The sequence below is a fragment of the Dipteris shenzhenensis genome, chromosome 1 (assembly GCF_047967505.1).
Source record: "Dipteris shenzhenensis isolate YYH24624 ecotype China chromosome 1, Dip_SZ_1.0, whole genome shotgun sequence".
Lineage (NCBI taxonomy): Eukaryota > Viridiplantae > Streptophyta > Polypodiopsida > Gleicheniales > Dipteridaceae > Dipteris > Dipteris shenzhenensis.
Window position 1 is genome coordinate 25,387,628 of NC_141596.1, and position 21,521 is coordinate 25,409,148.

The 21,521-nt window shown below is 44.7% G+C and overlaps 1 protein-coding gene across 1 annotated transcript in view; it reads right to left on the reverse strand.

Annotated features, from left to right (window-relative positions):
- The window catches only part of CAS1 (cycloartenol synthase 1), a 139,502-nt gene that overhangs the window by 16,930 nt on the left and 101,051 nt on the right, over positions 1-21,521 (reverse strand). Inside the window, exons 13-14 of the mRNA XM_087373571.1 lie at positions 6,078-6,124; positions 5,853-5,996 (exon numbers count right to left, since the gene is read on the reverse strand). Of these exons, the coding sequence (XP_087229697.1) occupies positions 5,853-5,996; positions 6,078-6,124 (191 nt within the window). The remainder of the gene's footprint in view (positions 1-5,852; positions 5,997-6,077; positions 6,125-21,521) is intronic.

Here is a 21,521-nt window from a genome sequence, read left to right on the forward strand (position 1 = left end):
ATTGCAGGTAGACAGGACCAGTGCAGGATTTGCAGGACCCTTGGGCACTTTGCTAGAGATTGCCCAAGGAAGAGAAAAAGACCCAAGAGGTCTTCTGGTGCGGCTCCTTCACGTACTACCCCGACTGCACCTTCCCAACGCCTTGTACCACGCACTCCGGGACCACCAGGAGCAGCAGGGCGCCCTGCTTCGCGCACCCCAGGACCACCAGGGGTAGTAGGGCGCCCAAAGCCCGCAGCACATCCAGTACCACGATGGAGAGCGATCAGAGCGGCTCCCTTACCTCAAGAGGAGACCTTTGGTCCGGTTCAGACAGACGCCATCCAAACTCTAGAGGTAGATATTGCTGCAGCCCCAGACACTACAATTCCACATCAGGAGGGAACTTTAGATGCACCAGTACCAACCCCAGTCACTTTGGTTTCTAATCTTGAGGGGGCTACCAATACTTCTTCCCCACAGATTGTTCCTGCCACAGTCAGGACGACCAAGGGAATGCATGCACAGATGAGGACTCAAGATTCCTCTTCAGCCCTGCCACAGGCCTCCTCAGCCCCCAGCTCCAATTCTGCTGATAGAGGCCTGGCAGGTCCTTCTCCTCCTTCCACGAGTACAGGTCTTCTTCGCACTCCTCGGCCAGACCTGCTTCTCAGGAACTCTTTTTCAGCACTGGCAGACTCGACGACTTTTATGGATGATGAGGAGTTTGTGCCTTCCACCTTAGGGGTCTTGGTCATTGGGATTCCTTTTGATAGGGCCTCCCTCTCTTTTTTTTTTGCCGAAAAAACAGTGCTAATTATATTACTTCGAGAACAAGATACAAAAGGTCAGCTTGTAGCTGACGGGCTGCGTTCACAAATCGGACACAGCCCTAAAAGGTAACACAATAAATCACTCTCTCACGTCGGGATAAGGCGAGTGTGAATGAACAGCCATCGGGGTGGTGAGTAGCACCACCGAAGGCCCGATAGGGCCTCCCTCTCAGCAGTTGTGGGGATCCTTTCACATGTTGAGTTTCCTGCCCGCAATAGTAGTGTTTCGGCCCAGGGGAAGCTGGTCTCCTCTACTAGGTCGGGTAAGCCTTTCCACCCAACATCCTCCTGTCGATGAGGATAGTCACCTGGAACATACAGGGCCTAGGCGGAGTTCCACACCGTCGTCGTAGGCAGCTGATCCAGAATCAGCTTCATCCAGGTGTCACTAGAGGTGCTATTGATATCCTTCTTATCCAAGAACACAAGTTGGATGCCAGTGATTGCTCTAAATCTGGCAAACTTCTTTCAGGTCATACCTTCCGGTTGTCTGCTATAGGCACAAGGGGAGGTACTTGCATTTCGGTCTCTCCTTCTATTTTACCCTTGGTTGCTGGTCATGGTATTATCTCCCCGTCTAGAGCTCAATGGATCATTATTTTGATTGGAGGGCGTAAGATTGGTCTTCTCAATCTGTATGCCCCCAACAACAGAGGGGAGCGAGTCTCCTTTTGGAAGGAGTTACTATCTTGAGCCCCCATTGCAGATTCCTGGATCATTCGTGGCGATTTCAACATGGTTGAGTTGCCATCAAACAAAAAGGGAGGCAAACAAGGTGATATTCATTCTATGGAAAGGGCAGCCTGGGATGTCTTTCTCTTTCGGTATAGTGGCAGGCACACTTGGCTTGATGATGCCTTTCATGTTACGCCACAGTCCCATACTCTTTGTCGAACAGGAGAGTACACATGCCCATACATGCATGTATTGACAGATTTTATGTAGATGATTGGGCACTTGACAAAGGCGGATCTATATGCTACTGGGGTTACCACTTCATATCATTCTCCAGTGGTGTTGCAGATTCTTAAGCCTCATCGGAGAGGACGCTCTGCCAGTGTCAGGATTCCGGATGGCTTTTATGCAGAGAAGAGCCTCACGGAGGATATTTTACAGATTTGGGTTTTTCTCACATACAGGGTGGAGTTGTCCGCCCATCTCAGATAGCTGCAGCCTTATCCGAAATAAGTGACTATTATCATACAGTCGCTGATTCCGCCCATCTCAGGTAGCTGTAGCCTTATCCATAATTAGTGACTATTATCATAAAGTCGCTGATTCCAGGAGACGTGAGATTCTCAGACGTAAGATTGGTATACGCCAGCAATTAGCGTCCCTTCAGAGGAAAGAGCAGAAGAGGCCCACAGATGCTTGGATTCAGGAGCGCCTTGCTACAGCAAGGGCTCATATACAGATATTGTTGGATCAGAGAGCAGAGTATGCCTTTCATGCACGGGAATCCTTTTAGATTCAGATGGGTGGCAGGGTCAGCAAACACTTTTTCTCTACTGATGGACCCAGACATAGTAGACATAGTGTCTCGCAGCTTGTTGACTCAGACGGGGTCTTACAGTCAAATCATGATGCCGTCATGCGTGTAGCTTCACATTTTTTTGCATCCCTTTTTACTACAGATCCGGGCACACAGGCCATAGATGATGCCAAAGAGGTTATTTGGCAGTGTATCCCTGTATTGGTGAAGATTGAGATGTATGTTTCTCTTGATGCACCTTTCACCAATGCAGAATTCAAGACTGCATTACTTGCCCTTCACAAAAGCAAGTGCCCAGGTTCGGATGGACTTACCCCTTCTTTTTTTATTACTTTTTTGAAGCAGATTGGTGATCACATTACATCAGCCCTGCACGGCGTGTGGGACTCTGGTGAGATGCCTCACTCACTTACAGATGGTCTCATTCATCTCATCCCAAAAGCGGTTAATAGGAATTTAGTGTCACAATGGAGACCCATCACTCTATTGGGCACTTTTTATAAGATTTTGGCGAAAGCCATCAGTATGCGGCTACAGGTTTTTCTTCCAGATTTGATTCATGACACACAGACAGGGTTTGTGCATGGCAGAAGTATTTTCGATAATATTTTCTCATTTTGGGAGGCCTCAGAATGGGCCATGCAGAGCCGCCAGAGAATGGCCATTCTACTCTCGGACTTTGAGAAAGTTTACAACAGAGTAGACTGGGATTTTTTAGAGGGTACTCTTTCTCGCTTTGGTTTTTCAGATGCATGGATTAGAGGAGTATCCTCTCTCTACAAATCAGCCCATAGCCAGGTGCTTATTGGGGGGGTAAGAGAGGACAGATTTCAGATCGGTAGATCAGTCTGCCAGGGATGTCCTCTTGCCCTTTTGTTTTTCTGTTTGTGGCGGAAGCTATGAGTATCTACCTTAGATCTCAAGCTGATATTTATGGGCTGAGGCTTCCTCTTCGCCGGAAAGAAGAGCTCCTGGATAGTGAGTTGGCACATGACACAGCTGTTTTTTTGGATGCCTCCCCCGAGACACTCACTTCGTTCCAGACAACCTTGGATTTATTTTACACGACTGCAGGTGCACACATTAATTGGCATAAATCCAATGGTTTTTTAATTTGCCATGATGACACCTTGGATTGGGGTAATGATATTGGTTTCACTACTTGGGCACAGAGGGGTGTCTCCGTCAAATATTTGGGCTGCCAAGTTGAGGTGGGCATCTCTCCTTCACAACAGTTTGCCCCGGTGTTGGAGAGCATCAAAAGAAAGCTCCTTTTCTGGAGCTCAGCCAAACTTGACTTGGTATCTAGAGTGGTGGTGGTTAACCAGGTTCTTCTAGCCACAGCATGGTTTGTATGTTCTTGTTGGTGCCACTCTAGGGATTGTATCACTCAGCTCAAGAGGCCCGTACGAAATTTTTTATGGAGTGGTCTAGATGGCACAACTGATATTACAACCAAGGTGGCTTGGGAGACCTTGATTCTTCTTACAAGAGAAGGGGGTTTGAATATCATTGACCCGGATCTATAGCGCAGAGCTTTACTCTACAAGGTCGTCGTGAGAGGACTTATGCCAAGACAAGAGCCTTGGAAGGACTTTTTTATCAAATGCATACAGTCTCGCACACCCACTTCAGGAGATGATTGGATACACAGTACCAGATGGGTTTTCACCACAACCCACCTCAGATCTCCGTCTTCCCCTCTTATGGTTGATATACTGAAAGCATGGGCCAGCTTCAAGAGTACTCTTCACAGAATTCCCTCGTCCACCCGTGAAGAGATTGAAAGACAGCCTATCATGTGGAACGACATTATTTTTGATGAGCATGGCAGACCACTTGGAGCTTCTCTCTACATGCAGTGGCCTAGATGGGAGAGGGGCCCTGCATCTACTGTGGGAGCATGGAAAGCCTTCAGGAGGCTTCCTGCAGACCGATAGGCCCAGGTGGTTCATAATCTCAGAGGGAGTGCAGGGAGAATTCAACAGATTGATGCAGCCTTGCCCTTGGATTGGGTGGACACAGATGACATGCCTATTACTTATTCGACCTGGATGGGGGCATTTTCCAGATCGGGCATTCCTTTGCAGGTGATTGCTTTACGTAACACATGAGGATGCCCTAGTCTTTCATGTTTCTTCGGGGGGCAGGCTGTCTAAGCCAACAGATGATATATTGTTAGAGGTACCGTTTCAGCCAGTCAAGGTAGTGGGCTTCATGGAGCATGGCTCTCTTTCACAGTGATACTTGGATCCTGACCCGCTACTCATTGCCCTGGGCTCATGGAGGCTGTGGCTCTATGGAGGTGTCCCAATTAAGTTTTTGCAGTGGGACCCTGGGGAATGGGAGTGGATAGATGAAGGGCACCGAGAGAAAGGCATCCCCTTCTTTCGTTACACGGTCAGTAATGCCAAGAAATTCCAGCTCAGCTATAGGGGTTGGAGACCCACCAGAGCTCCTCATTGGGAGAATTATCTGATTTCTACAGACTTGCAGAAATTTTTTTGGCAGAGGCTCTTGAAATCCCATCGGAATAGAAAAATCACTCTCTTCTTTTGGCTTTCTATTCATGGTGGGATAGCAGTGAATCATTGGAGATCCAGGTTTGGGGTTAACCCTACTTGCCCTCGTTGCCTTTCTGCTTCGGAAACAGTACAACACTGCCTTTGGGATTGCAGACAAGCAAGAATCATATGGAAGGGGATTGCAAGACTTTTCAGCACTTTTGTTCGCCTCCCCTTCTATATGACCTGGGGATCAGTGGCTTGGCTCACTCTTTCAGGGCCCTAGGTCTTCTTCGAGAGACATGACTCGTCTTGGGCTCTACACATCCGATGACACCTTGTGGAGTCGTGCTCTTTAGAGGATGTTCCGGCCACTCTTTTCAGTGCTGCTCATTCCTCGCTTGACTCTCCATGAGAGGTTTTAGCTAGCATTGCAGCATGGCACATTTGGAGAGCCAGATGCACTGAGGCTATGGAGGGTTCTCAGGTTCACCCCTTCTCAGATCTTGGCCAGTACTTGGACAGATATGATACACACTCTGATGGCCATATGGGTGACCATGCAGGGATCCTCTCGAGCAGCCTCCTCCAAGAGAGTTACTTTTCTCAGGGATTGGAGAGACTCTCCCTTCCTTGCTGAGACTTCTACAAGGTTGAGTTGGCATTTTCAGCCTCAGCCTTGCTTTCTTTCTACCTCGTTCTTCTGAGGTGTTTTATTACATGCTTACAGAGCTTGCTCTAGCGAGTTTCTTTCTTACTTAATAGAAGCCTATTTTTTGCACACAAAAAAAAATCACCCAGAAGTATCCCGCACATTCACATTCAAACATAGAAGACTACAATTGATCATAAAGTATATCTGATGAAAACAGCAGATTCAGATTGTCCCTGAGAAGGAACGGAAACTCAAGCAGGACAGTTTCTGACGCTCAAACCAAATGAACATCAAGCAATGTTCAAAATACCATGTACCATCAACTCACTGGAACAGAAATTCAAGCATGACCAAAACCAAAAATGAATGTCGAGCAATGCTTAATTTACCATGAACCATCAGTTCTTTGGATACTTTCAATATAATGACTGGCACGCCGAATGCAATTGGCAATTTCCTCAGCACGGTGCCTTGGGTATAGCTTTTTAAATGCTGCTAGGCCTTGAATCACTGCAGAGGTACACTCAACATACCTGCAAAAGAAAGAGCTCCTTCACTTTTTGAACCAATGGTTCGTATAAAAAACACTATACAACAAAATAATATTAACTTACTGATAATCAATAACGATATCACCAAACGTCTCAGCTGGATTAATTAACTGCTCCAGCAAAAAAGTATTAGTATGATCAACTAAGAGATTATACAATTTACAGTTATTATTAAACTAACCTGATAAGAGTGCAATGACAAACTGCAATAGCAAAGGAGAAACCATCTGATCAAGAAACTGGACTATTTTAGAAGCTACAGATCAAGAACTTCAAAAAGCAAAAGATGCACCAGCGTATATAACTTTGAAACAATTAGAAGATATCTAGGAAAAAGGTTAGTACTTCAGGACAACCCTCACAAGGAAAAAAATTTAAGTGAAAAAAGTAAGATTTGAAGTGAGACTGCATTTCAATAGCATCCATGAGTTGCTATAGATGCATCATGCACCTCTCTAGACTTCCTGCCACAGATTCCAGATCAAGGCAAGCATGTGATTGTCGCCACCAACAATGCACAAATATGAGACTATGCATTCTATTGAAACATGCATGAGATGGAAACAAAGGAGCATGTACGGATGAGGTGCCCCTAGTACTGTGAGATCTCAGACCGATACTTGCTTTTGGACCAATTCTCTCTAGACATAAGTCCGGTCATTGATTATTCCGACCAGCACTATGCTACTATTTGTATTAGATGTCACCAGACTCCAACCTAGACTCATGAGGTCTATGGCTGGAGGTATGGTCCCCATATCACCAACTCTTCACATGAGAAGAACCTCTAGTCTCCTCCTGCTGCAAGTGCCATAGAAGAGGATAGAGCTATCCATGGTAGCTTGCTACGCCCCAAGGTATAATTCCCATATTCCCTAACTCGGTACAGATACGTGATTACCTGAAATGCAACATCTAGCTGTAAAGGGGGTGACCCAAACTCAGCTTGAATGATCTGGTGAGGAACGGATGACTTACCAAAAATCATCCGTGATAACAGTAAAGCAATATTTGGATCAGCGTGCCCGCAAGAGAGCAACCTACACCCCCTGTGTCTGCATCACTGTCTCAAGCTCGTCAATGTAGAGGCCAAACAAGGTAGGTGACAAAGGACACTCTTGTTTGACCCCAATGGTGCTTATGATCTCATCTGTCCACCCGAATCCTGCCCGAACTCTGCCTGAAACTCTCTTGTAAAGTGCAATGACAGCCCAAATAATCTCCTGGTCATAACCCAAGTCATGTAGGCCCTGCCAAGCTCGTGGCAGGGTGTAACAGGTAGTCGTGGTGCCCGAGCTCGACTTTGCAAACGTGTCTGACATCGGAATCGGAGCATTCCTGTCGTAGGAAGTCGTAGACATCATCGTTCTCTCAACTTTGTTGGATGATTGACATATCGACAGGCTTCAACTTTATTTTATCGGGATCAACTTTTTCAGCTTCCACTCAATGCTACCAGTACCATCTGCAAACCTGTACTTCTCAATCAGGCGTAGGTTGGCATTTACATATACCAACCTGTTGAGCTGCTCCACGCTCAACCTGACACAATTTATAAATATAAAGAAGTCAATTCTCACATTTGAAGGCTGATGGAACAGCATGAAGGATTCAACAAATGGAACAACAGAGATGTTTATTCAAAAGAGGAGAGGCCCTTATAAGGGCAACTGATACAATGCATGTGCCCCAAAGGAGAGCATGTCCAGATCCACAAATCACTCCACTGATCTCTCAATCAAACCCATGAATCTCTCAATCACACCTAATAGAACCTTCTACCACCAAACCTGGTCACACTAACCACCATGTGGTGACACACAAACTCACACAAACCTTGTACCCCTCGGTACACCCCATTACATCAATTTGTCCTTCATACCCCCCCACAAATTGATGACCTCAACCCTAGCAGTAGTCCATCGGAAACTTCATGGCTTGCCCACCTCTAGTGACAACACTCATGATCTCAACCTAGCACTCACTCTAGTTGTATCAATAGTAGACTCATTTGGGCATCCTCACCCCAACATGATCTCACTCTGACTTTGGTCTCTTGGTTTACAATTGGAAGACTGGACAATGACTATGCATGGGAAATTCCCATGGGTCTAACAAGGTAAAAACTCAAACAAAGGACTAACAATCATTTAAGGGGGACATCCCAAGGCAGAGAACCCTTATTGACTACACACACAAAAAAAATTCCAAGTTAAAGATGTGGGGAAATTTCCCCCCTTGATGGCAATCTTTTTCTGGCGTCGTTTCCTAGCCACCATTGTATCAGACTCATAAACTTGCTTGTCCATTGCATTGTACTTGGTGTCGATGAAGCAAAGCTTTCCTTCTTTGTGTATCTTCTTGGTATACCAAAGCATAATCTGTTTGTCAATGTGAAGAAAAGTGTCCAATTCTAGGCAAAGTCTTACCACATGGGCAGTGTCTAATGCCTTACAAAGTTTGACAAATAGACTCAAGCAAGTGGAACTTGAGAACATATTCTTTAAGAGCACAAGCATCATATCATCCGCATAGAAAAGCAAGACAATAATGATGAATATTAGCTTCATGACTGAGTTCTTGTGGTGAAATACAGTAAACATATTCAAAACTTTCAGTCAAGTGTAAAAGCCCCAAATCTTAGTTGACTTGGTCAACCCTCAAATCCACAAAACTGCCAAAATGTGAACTCAGAAAAGAGCAGAGATTGGAGGCTGAAATTCAAGCTATAGAAGGGGCTTTTGCAATGGAATGAGAGCTCTTTTACCATAGAGGACCCCCTAGAGAAGAATTGTGCAATGCTGCGTTAGAACATATGTAAGAGTAGCGCCTTCCTCGACTGGTTTTTTTGTCTGTTCTCCTTGTATATTAGACCATTGTTGCTCAAACTTCAACAGCATGCTCCTTGTAGTGTCGCCCAACAGTAGCTAGAGCCATTTGATGAATGGTGGCACCTACAGGGAGAATTGTGCATTTCTTCGGTGGCTGAAAAACGTGTCGGCACGGGCAAATGAAGAAACTATTCCCTAATTCCTCCTAGCCATGGATCCCCAACATGAGAATCTTGGGCTCAGAGGGCGCGGGAAATATCTCAGAGATGGAGGAGAACAAGCCTAAGCAAAATCTGTGGGAAGATGATGACATGGCACTCAAAGAGGGCTCAAGGAGGGTGGACGTGGCTCTGATACCACATGATGGAACAGCATGAAGGATTCAGCAAATGAAACAAAAGAGATGTTTATTCAAAAGAGGAGAGGCCCTTATAAGCAAGTGATACAATGCATGTGCCCCAAAGGAGAGCATCTCCAGAATCTCTCAATCACACCTAATAGAACCTTCTACCATCAAACCTGGTCACACTAGCCACCATGTGGTGACACACAAACTCACACAAACCTTGTATCCCTTGGTACACCCCATTACATCAATTTGTCCTTCAAAGACTTTTTTTTTAATGTTATAAGTAACATTATAATAACTTATACTGTATACATAATAACTTATAACTTATAAGTTATATTATATATTTACTGACTAAGTAGCTAAAACTTAAGAACTTACTTGTTTCTCTTCTTGGTGTGTATGTCTGCACATATACTCCATATCCTCTCAGCCGGACCTGATGTGCAATCTTGGGAGAGGATGCGAAGAGCTAGGGTCTGCAATGAGGGATTCAAAATCCCAAATTTCTCCCACAAAGTAAGAGCCAACAGCCTGTTCTCTCTTTCCTTGGCAATTGCATTGAAGAAATGACACATGTCATTGAAAAAAGACCATATAAACAATTAGGCATTAATATTAAATATAAAGCAATTGGCACTGAGCGGGCTACATTAAATTACTCTGTGACCTCACCTATTCTAGACCGATGAGTCACAAACTTTCTCCAAGTACTGGGTCCATCCGCTCACAAGCACCCGATCATTCCATTTAGTAGGGTCTTTCCATAGGGGATGGAGCATATGTGCCACAGTGTGGATTGGTCTATGAAACCAATCCTCTCTTCCTCCAAATTCCTAGTATGTCATCTTTTTTGGAATTTTATCAAAAGAAATCGACTTTCAAGTTAGAGCAAGACTGCAAGTTACAAGACTTTTATTCATGGAACTTGGAACTTGCAAGTCACAAGAGTCAAGACTTTCATTCACACCTCCTCTGCTCCAAGATAGATTGTGGGCAATCCTCCGTTGCTTTCCAAAGCTTCAGCATGAGCTCATAGAGTAGGCTCATACTACAACCCTCATGATCAAAGAGTCGAAGCACAAAGTACAAGGGCTCTATGGCCATCTCGATGGAAAGCGCTTCCTACCAAAAGTGATTGTCGAAGACAATCCCCTCAACATTTTGTCCAGCAAGTAATCTCGATTCATTCCAGTCCAGCCAATCTGAATTGGTCATCATGCAACAAAGGCTTTCTTTGGTCTTAACCAGCCTATGAGAATGAAGCGACAAGCCCTTCATGAGTACTTGGTCAAAAAAAACATTCCAAGATAGAAAGATAAACAAATTCAAACAATTAATAATTCGATGAATCATGATTCTGGAATCTTACCTGCTAAGAACCAAGAACATGTAGCCAAATCGTGTCTTCGATGGTCTCACAAGCTCCCACTTGCACTCCCTTCTAAATAACGCCAGTGCATGTGGCTTACGAGTGATAAAAGTCACTAATTGCATGGCTTTATCGATCACATTAGACATCCAAGGCAACTTTCCAATATCCTTCATCATCAGGTCAAGAGAGTGTGAAGCACAAGGGGTACACACTATCTTGGGATACTTCTCCTCAAGGAGACTTCCCATTCTTCTGCAGTTGGAGCCATAGTCGATGATGACCTGCACATTCTCTTCACGAACCTCCTTGATGGCTGCCTCAATATGGCTCCATATCCACTCTCCAGTGATGTGAAGGTTGGCATGTGATGCATCGACCACCCTCAAGAAGATACTTCCAACACAAGAACCAACCAAGATATTAATCATGCGTCTCCTCTTCGTGTCACTCCATCCGTTGGAGACTATGGTGCATCCATACCGACTGCAGGCTTCCTTGAGTCCCTCCATGTCTTTCTTATTTAATCCCACATGCTTCTTCAATTTTGTGGTGCGGAGAGTCTCAGAACTAGTAGGTGAAAGGAATGATGCTCCTGCTCTACCAACTGCTACAAGTGCATGGCAAAACTTTTTGTAGGCAGAAGTCCTTGCAACATTGAAGGGAATATTGCAAAAGTAGAAAAATTGCTCCTCTGCAATTTCAGCCTCTTGCTTCAAGCGTGGTGCCCAAGCAGCCTGTATAGGAGTAACTCTCGGAGTGACAGCTGCTAGACCACATGTCCTCTTGACTGAAGGCCGTGGAGGAGCTGATGGCATAGCGAACAGCCCAACTCACATTGATGCCGATGGAGTCGTGCCATGTAAAGGCTCAGTAAAGGCACTCCCATGCACCTCTGCAGACGATGCAACTTGCATGTACCCCTCCTGATGTGACTGTGACATATCCACATCCCCTGTATCTAACTTGGATGATGTGATAGTGGATGTGACAGTTGCCTGTATGCGCAACTTTCCCTGCTCTTGCAACACATCAGCATGAAGTGCACCACATGTGACAGGACTCGCCACTGTGTCTGATCGGCCTCTGTATCTTGTGGACTGATCGCCTCTTACTACTCTCTGATTTGACATAACAGGGTCTCCCTGTGTCGGTGTATCTCAAGTAGTTAGAGCCCAATACAAACCTGGTCATGGAGTGGATCAATCAAGATAGTAAACTGAAGCCACTCCCATCCTGATAGAGATAGTGGTATCACCCCTGGATCTAGTAGTAGGCTGGGCAGGCGCAGAGAAATTGCTCCTCTGTCTCAACCACTCCCAGTATGCATAGCATGCAGATCCGCTGCTCTCTGAGTATACGTGTTGCTCTCCCTGTCTCAATCCTCAGTTGATGGGATGAAACCCAGATTTGCCCAATAGCGATCCTCAGTGGATGTGAGACTCCTCTGTCCTCAAGATACTGGGGTCTAATGATGAATCCCTCCTCCGAGACGCTCAGGAAGTGGTCGCGGTAGAACTGTGTCTTACATATGGAGCTACTGATCTCCCCCCCCCCAAGTCAGAGATGTGTGGAGCTGGAGGAGATCTAACCATATGATACGGTTAATCTCATCTCGCGGGATCGACTCAGGAGGTGCATCCATACTATATTAAAAGGGAGGGAGCCTATCCATCTGAATCCTGTGTCTGGCAAACCATGTCAATATACGTGCATACCATGTGTCCACCCCGCTCTCAGCTAATCTTCTGGATGACTCCAGGGCCACCCTCGATAGTCTCTAGTGGAGTAGGTCCCAAACTCTAGGAATGAATGTTACCGTCTAGAAGATGGCATCAGTCTATATTGGTGTCATGGCGAGCTCTGCCTGTACTATCTTATGAGGGACTAAGGGCTTGCTCCGAATCATCCAAGATCCCATAGTCACCTGTAGCCTCTCAAATCTCCTCCACTCTGCTATCGGTAGATCACAACCCCAGAAGGGTGCTGCATACATTGCAATCGGTCGCACTACCATATCAACAAGCCAACACGTCGTCGGTGGATCCTGAAAGTGTGCCTGGAAGCACTATCTCTCCAATCATGCCAAAGCACCCCGCCCCCGTGTGAGTCATGCATGGGCTGCATGTGTCATAGTGAAAAGGGATCCTGTGAACATTGCTCCCAGATATGTGTAGGACTGCACTATCTCCACTGGCTCATCTCGATAGGTGAAACTGAGTCAACGAAGCACTGCGTGTGAGGAGTTGAAGACCATAACCTTGGTCTTTACAAGGTTGGTTGTCAAGTCTCTCTCTCTACAAAACACCTCTAGGGCCTCCAAATGTCTCTACAGCCCCTTCGCTGAGGATGAGATAAGGACTATGTCATCAGAGTATAGCAATATCTATATCATGAGATTGGCCAAAGGTAATCTGATACGTTGGAATCTGATTAGTCATGAACATCGTGAGGTGCTGCTTTTCACGAATCCCAACATACTCCTGGTTGGGACAGGTAGGCCCTTTCGTCGGCTTTCTCCCCCCCTAAGAACTGTACATGGTCTAGCCTAATGCTGTTTCATCTCGTTCGTACTAAACAAATGTCCAAACTTATCCAAATCTAGTTGTTCGTCTCATGGACAGCAATCCCGTTTCGGGCTAGCATGTTTTTGCCTTTGGCGTTGAAGTAGTCAAATACGGCTTTCTTGACGAGACCACACTGCCAACCGGCATTCTTGGAATTCAAAAAAGAAATGGCGGAAAAATCGCTTTCGCCCCCTGGGTGGTCTATGAAGGAAGTGATCCCATCAATGTAAAGCCCAAAAAGGGTTGGTGAGAGGAGACAGCCCTGCTTCACTCTAATTGTACTCTCGACCTAATTCGATAGACCACCTCGGACACGAACTCTGCCTCTGACTGACTCATTTAGGCTTCATCACTCCCTATATCAGTGTCTCTGGAATCTGCAGCTCCTATAGTCTCCTGATCATGCGGGCTTGTGGGACAGTGTCAAAAGCCTTCAAAAAGTCTACAAAGCATGTGTAGACCTTCTTGTGTCTAGTTCTCACCTCCTCAATGAAGCCCTTGGAGTTAAGATGTGATCTAGGAATGCTGCCTGTCCTAGTGCCCACTGCCCTCGAGCCTCTGTATGACTTCTAAGCTCCCTCTCTAAAACTGATCCATAAATCTTCGCCAAAGTATGGCCAATCATGAGGGTACAGTAGTTCCCAGTCTCCATAGGGTCCCCAACTTTGTGAATCGGCATAATAGTGGTGGTGCTCCAAGCAAGTGGGAAGCCCTGAGTCGTGACACACAGCCCGGTTGAGCATCTGTGCTAGGACTGGAGCTAAAACCTCCTCTCCATGTGCAAAGTGCTGAGTCTGTATGCTCTCATGGTCCTACGCTCTCCGATTGTGTAATCGACGAAGTGCAGCTCATACGTTCAGTGTGGTGAATAGGTGACAGGTGGTGAGCATAGAGGACATATCCGGCGGTGTCTGCATCTGGGCATCATAGAGGGAACATGCATATCTGTGCCACACATTGAAGGATGTAAGAGGTGAAGGTTTTGTCTAAGTGACAAAACCTAAACATATCCACTAACCATAGTTAGGGATCCTAATTGGGTTTAGGGGGAAAAAACTCTAATGAGGGAAAAGTGCCCCCAACTCACTTATTGACTATACATCGGTCACTCCTTGAATTATGGCGATAATTCCAACACCCCCTTGCAGTGCCAATGTGATCATGTACAAGGAAAAGATCAATCGCCAAAAGGAGATAAGTTCAGGGCAATGCGAAATGCCTCAAACTTCTCACGTGAAAGTGCTTTGGTAAAGATGTCTGCAACATTGTCATGTGAGGAGACATAGATCATATTGATCCCCCTGCATGCAACTTCTCTCTGACATAATGATAATGAACCTCAATGTGCTTCGTGCAAGCATGAAACACGGGATTCCTCCAATATGATAGGTGAAGATCAGCAAATAAACGGGGTAGCCACACACACTTAAATGTTGCTATGAAAGCTGCCCTATACTCAGCTTCACATGAGGAAGTAGCCACAATAGATTGTTTCTTACTTAGCCAAGAAATGCAAGCATGTCCCAAAAAGAAACAATTACCAATTGTGGACTAGTGTCATAATCTCCAACCCAATCTGAGTCACTGTAAGCATGCATCTACAAGTCACCCCCCCTGGGGGGAAACATCAAGCCATAAGACTTTGTGCCTTGCAAGTAACGGAAGATGCGTTTTACAGCTTGCCAATGTACTGTCTTTGGCATGTGCATATACTTGCTCACCTATGATACAACAGAGGCCGTGTATTGCACAAATAAATAAGGCATCCAACAGCCTCGCTATAGAGTGTGGCATCTACTGATTCACTTGCATCATACATATTAAGCTTCAGCCCTGGCTCCATGGGAGTGGATGTAGGCTTGCAATCTTACATGTTGAACCGATCCAAGAGCTTTTGCACATACTTGGATTAGGACATAATAATTCCACGTCTCTCTTGTAAGAATTGGATTCCCAAATTAAAATGTAACATTTCAATTCAGCTTTGAATTCTGCAATTTTTCCTTCATGTAACCCTGTGAGCAGCATGTCATCTACATAAAGAACAATGACCAAAATATCCCCCCCATCATTTTTGATGTAGAGGGTACTTTCAGTTGGACGATTATGAAGCCCCTTGCTGGTCAAAAAAGCATCAATCTTGGAATACCATGCACGTGGGGCCTGTTTCAGCCCATACAAAGCTTTATTCAGGTTGCAAACTTATGTGCATTACCCAAAATTTCAAAGCCAGGAGGTTGTTTAACATAAACCTCTTCCAACAAGTCTCCATTAAGAAAAGTTGTTTTTATATCCAACTAATGAACATTCCAATCAAAATGTGCAGCCATAGCAATAACTGATCTGATAGTGGTCATCCTGGAAGTAGGAGCAATTGTCTCCTCATAATCAATGCCCTTCTTCTGAGCATAGCCTTTTGCAACCAGTCGTGCCTTGTACCTATGGCATTCTTTCCTGGTGGCAAATCCATAAGATTCCAGGTCTAATTTTTCTTAATGAACTGCAACTCATCTTGCATGGCATTCATCCAATGCACATTGTCCTTAGCTTCTTCAAAAGTATCAGGCTCTTCTTCATCAACAGGAGTACCTGCATAAGCTGATTCAACAGAAAGAGCCCCCCCTTCGTGCCTTGTTGCACTACGAGTTCTGCCAGGCAAGGAGCATCAAGCTTACTCTCCCTGAGAGTTTGGAGCAGCCAATTGGAAACAAATTCGGCTGCATGTATTTCTGTAATCTCTTGCCTGACAGCATCTTCCACTGCCTGTGGAGGAACGAAATCAGCCGGTGGCTGAATCCGGGTATGTGGAACATGAGGAACTTGCTGCAAATTCTAATTTTCAGCACGGATGTCAGATGCAGCACCCAAAGCAATGCATATTAACCCCTCAAAAACATAATCTGATGTAGAAGAAGCTGGCACATAAAATTCAGCTTGTGTATGTGCTGAATTTTCGGAGAAGATTACATCTTTGCTAACAAAAATCTTGCCTGAAACAGGATTGTAGAGACGATAACTTTGCTCTCTACACTATACCCAACAAATATGCATTTAAGTGCCTTGTCTGACAGCTTATGTCGAAACTCAACAGGCACATGGGCATATGCAACACATCCAAATACACGAAAATGTTCCACTGAAGGCTTTTTCCCATGCCAAACTTCATAAGGAGTCTTTGTTTTCAAAGCCTTAGTGGAAGCCCGATTCAAAACTTAGTTGGCACATATGAGACCCTCAAGCCACAACCTGTGAGGCAACTTTTTGCTTGTGAGCATGCATCTATCCATCTCCATAAGAGTTCTATTCTTCCGCTCAGCTTTGCCATTTTGCTGAGGGGTAAGCCTCACTATAAGCTGATGTGTGATGCCTTTCTCTTCCAAAGAAGCCTCAAATTCATGAGACATATAGCCCCCCCTCTATCTGTGCGTAGAATCTGAACCATGACGCCTGTTTCATTCTCGACCTTTGCCACAAAGTGTCGAAAATGCTTACACATCTAATTTTTTCTTTAAACCATAGACCCAAGTGCAGTTTGAGTAGTCATCAATAAATGTAACATAATAGAGATAACCACCCAATGTAGAAGCCCTCATGGGACCATAGACATCACTATGAATGAGCTGTAATTTTCGAACAGCTCGTACTGCACCATCCTTCTTGAAAGGAAACCTATGCATCTTCCAAGTATGCACCCTGCATAGGCATGAGGGGGAGGTGACTCCAAAGGAGGCAAAGCATCAACCATAGAATGTTTTTGAAGTGTCATCAAGCTGCCATAACTCATATGCCCATATCTAGCATGCCATAACTTAGCATTCTGCAAAGCAACAGTGGGAGAAGAAACTGCAAGTGCATCATCTGATCTTTTCTCAAAAACATCAGGTTAAAAAAGACCACGAAACAGCATGCCAAATAGTCTCAAGGCATAATCATCTTCCCTATCTCGAACTGCACTTGTCATCTTCAAAGACAACCTGAAATCCTCTTTTATTGAGAGAGGACACTGAAAGCTAATACTTCTTGATTCCAGATACATAAAGCACATCATGAATTCTGAAATTTGTGTCATCTGTGGCTATAAGTACAATCTCACCAATACCACGAACTGAATAAGAAGAATCATTTGCACAAGACAACCATCTTCCAACGGGTTATGGATGCAGAGAATCAAACAAACACTTCCTCGAAGTGATATGTTTGGTGGCACCACTATCAAAGTACCAATTATTCAATGTCTCATTGACATTGAAAGCACATGAATCCTTAGAAGGATCATAACTACTAGTCAGAAAAACACAAGAGTCATCCTCAGATGTGGCTGTAATATTTGGAGCAGCCACCTGAAAATCAGAACTGCACGTCAAAAAGACATACTCTTCTTCCACTAAGTTGGCTGAAGCATCACCACCATCATGTGCATGAGCAGCTGAATCTGTGACAGGCATATTTGAATCCTTTTTCTTTTCCTTGGCAATTCTTTTCTTGCATTCTCCTATATAGTGACCCGGCTTCTTGCAATAATGACAAACACCCTTTCTCTTGGGCTTCTCTGCATCACTCTTACCCTTGTGAGAAGGCTCTCCAGAATCAGCTTTATGCTGATGTGAAGCCTGATTTGCATGCTGCTTATGCTGTCCCTTCCCTTTGGGCTTGAATTTTGAAAGCATGGAATGTGCACCAGCTCGTGAAGCCATGTTCTTCCTGGTTTGTTCTTCCTGCAACAAAAGCCCTATCAACTCATGAAAGGTGAGAGGGTTGCCACCCCCCCTTCAAAGACAAGTTCAATGAGGTGTGAAAACCAAGATAAGACTCAGGAAGAGAATTCAAAGTAGTAGTGACCATCTCTGAATCTGGAATAATCTCATCAATATTCGAATAATCTCATCAATATTCAACAATTGCTCTAAAGTTTAGTGAGGTACTCACTCATAGAGTCACCCTCATCCATATGAGTATGAGTCAACTCTCTCTTCAGGAAAGAGACCCTGGCATCATTTTGGGCTGAAAACATACTCTTCAAAATAACCCAAGCTGCCTTTGAGGTCTTGCATGAGCGAACGTGTGGAATGATAAACCTTTTGGCGAAAAGCTGAAACTGCTTGGCATCACGTGAATCCCACCTCTTCTGTTCTTGTGTGGGAGCCACCACTGCAGCAATGGCTGCACCGACCTCTACCCCTTCCTCCACCTTGTTGAGGAGGAATGGCAAGTGCAACCACATTCTCTGGCTGGGGTCTCATCCCCGTTGACATAATTGTGAGTTGGAGAGTGAGAGCAAAGTGTGAGCAGAAGAGCAAGAGAGTAGGAGACTGAGAGCTGAAAGCAATAGTTGCAATAGAAGAGTGTAGTACAACTGAAGAGTGGGATAGGTTTTGTCTAAGCGACAAAACCTTATCCTCCACCAACCGTAGTTAGTGAGCTAACTGTGGTTAGGGAAAAAGACCTCTAAAATGAGGGAAAAGTGCCCCTAACCTACTTATTACATTACATTGGTCATTGCTAGATTATAACAATAATTCTAACACCCCCCTGCAGTGCCAATGTCATGTACAAGGAAATGATCAATCACCAAAAGGAGATAAGTTCAGGGCACTGCGAAATGCCTCAAACTTTTCACGTGGAAGTGCTTTGGTGAAAATGTATGCAACATTATCATGTGTTGACACATAGATCATACTGATCTCTCCTGCATGCAACTTCTCTCTAACATAGTGATAGTGAACCTCAATGTGCTTCGTGCGAGCATGAAACACAAGATTCTTTGCCACTGCAATAGCACTCTGACTATCAGTGAGAATTGGAGAAGGACCCTCCAATGAAAGATGAAGATCAGCAACTAAATGACGCAGCCAAACACATTCAACTGTCGCTGTGAAAGCTGCCCTGTACTCAGCTTCACATGAGGAGGTAGCCACTGTAGATTGTTTCTTGCTCAGCCAAGAAATACAAGCTTTGCCCAAAAAGAAACAATTGCCACTTGTTGACTGCCTAGTGTCATAGTCTCCAGCCCAATCTGAGTCACTGTGTAGGCATGCATCTGCAAGTCACCCCCCCTGGGAAACATCAAGCCAAAAGACTTTGTACCTTGCAAGTAACAGAAGATGCGTTTTACAGCCTGCAAATGCCTAGTCTTTAGGCTGTGCATATATCTGCTCACCTGAGAAACTGCAAACTGAATATCAGGTCGTGTATTGCAGAGATAAATGAGGCATCCAACAGCCTAACTGTAGAGTGTGACATCAATTGATTCACCTGCTTCATGCATTGTAAGCTTCAGCCCTGGCTCCATGGGAGTAGCTATGGGCTTACAATCCTGCATGTTGAATCTGTCCAAGAGTTTTTGCACATACTTGGATTGAGACATACCGATGCCACTTTGCTCTTGAGTGAACTGGATCCCCAAATAAAAGTGTAGCAGCCCCAAATCTGACATGTCAAAAGTGGTCTCCAATTCAGCTTTAAAATCTGCAATATTGTCTTCATTTGACCCTGTGAGCAGTAAGTCATGTACATAAAGAATGATGACTAAAATATCCCCCCCATCCTTCTTGATGTAGAGGGTGCTTTCAGTTGGACTGTTGTGCAGCCCCTTGCTGGTCAGAAAGGCATAAATCTTTGCATACCATGCACGTGGGGAGTGTTTCAGCCCATACAAAGCTTTATTCAGCTTGCATACCTGAAGTGCATTTCCTGAAATTTCAAAGCCTGGAGGTTGTTTGACATAAACCTCTTCCAACAAGTCTCCATTTAGGAAGGCTGTTTTTATGTCCAATTGATGAACATTCCACTGAAAATTTGCAGCCATGGCTATAACTGACCGGATGGCTGGATGTAGGAGCAAAAGTCTCCTAATAGTCTATGCCCTTTTTCTGAGCATATCCTTTTCCAACCAGCCTTTCCTTGTACCGATCAACGGACCCATCTGGCTTTCTTTTGACTTTGAAAACCCACCGTGTACCTATGGCATGTTTACCTGGTGGCAAATCGACAACTTCCCATGTCTGATTTTTCTGAATGGACTACAATTCATCGTGCATGGCATTCATCCAATGCACATTATCCTGTGCCTCTTCAAATGTCTCAGGCTCCTCCTCATCAAGAAAAGCACCTGCATAAGGTGATTCAACTGAAAGAGCTCCCCCCCCATGCCTTACTGCACTCCGAGTTCTGCCAGGTAATGGAGCATCAATTTTACTCTCCCTGAGAGTTTGTAACAGCCAATTTGGAACCGTTTTTGCTGCATGTATATCTACAATTTCTTGCTGAACAACCTCTTCCACTGCTTGTGGAGGTGGTAAGATATTCTGTGGTTGAATCGGAGCATGTGGAGGTATCCGAAAATTTTGATTTGCATCAGATATATCAGCAAGGGAACCCAAGGCAATGGGTAGTAATCCCTCAAAGACATCATCGGAAGAAGTAGGCATATCAAATTCAGCTTGAGTGTGAGCTGAATTTTCTGAAAATATAACATCTCTACTGACAATAATCTTGTGTGTGACAAGATTGTAGAGATGGTAGCCCTTGCTGTCTGCACATACCCAACAAAAATGCATTTGATTGCCTTATCAGACAACTTATGTCGAAACTCAACGGGCACATGAGCATATGCAAGGCATCCAAAAACACGAAAATGATCCACATAAGGCTTTCTCCCTTGCCAAACTTCATAGGGAGTCTTGGTCTTCAAAGCTTTTGTGGGAGCCCGATTCAAAACATAATTGGCACACATGAGACCTTCAAGCCAAAATTTGTGAGGCAATCTTTTGCTTTTTAGCATGCATCTATCCATCTCCATAAGAGTACGATTTTTCCTCTCAGCTTTGCCATTTTGCTGAGGGGTTAGCCTCACTGTAAGCTGATGTGCAATGCCCTTGTCTTTTAAAAATGCATCAAAATCTGCAGACAAATACTCCCCTCCTCTATCTGTGCGTAATGTCTGTATCTTGAGTCCTGATTCATTCTCAACCATGGCTGCAAAGTGTTTGAAAACCATAAACACTTCTGATTTGCGTTTCAGCCCATAAACCCAAGTGTAGTTGGAGTAGTCATCTATAAAAGTGACAAAGTAAAGATGACCACCCAATGATGGAGTCCTCATGGGACCACAAACATCACAATGAATAAGCTGTAATTTTCAAGCAGCTTTTACTGATCCATCCTGCTAAAAAGAAAATCTGTGCATTTTACCAAGAATGCACCCTTCACAGGCATGTGGAGGAGGTGTTTCAAGAGGAGGCAATGCATTAACCATAGCATGTTTTTGAGGTGTCATCAAGCTGTCATAATGCATGTGTCCATATCTGGCATGCCATAACTCCGCATTCTGCATAGCAACAGTAGGAGTGGAAACTGCAAGAGCATGTGCTGGTCTTTTCTCATACATGT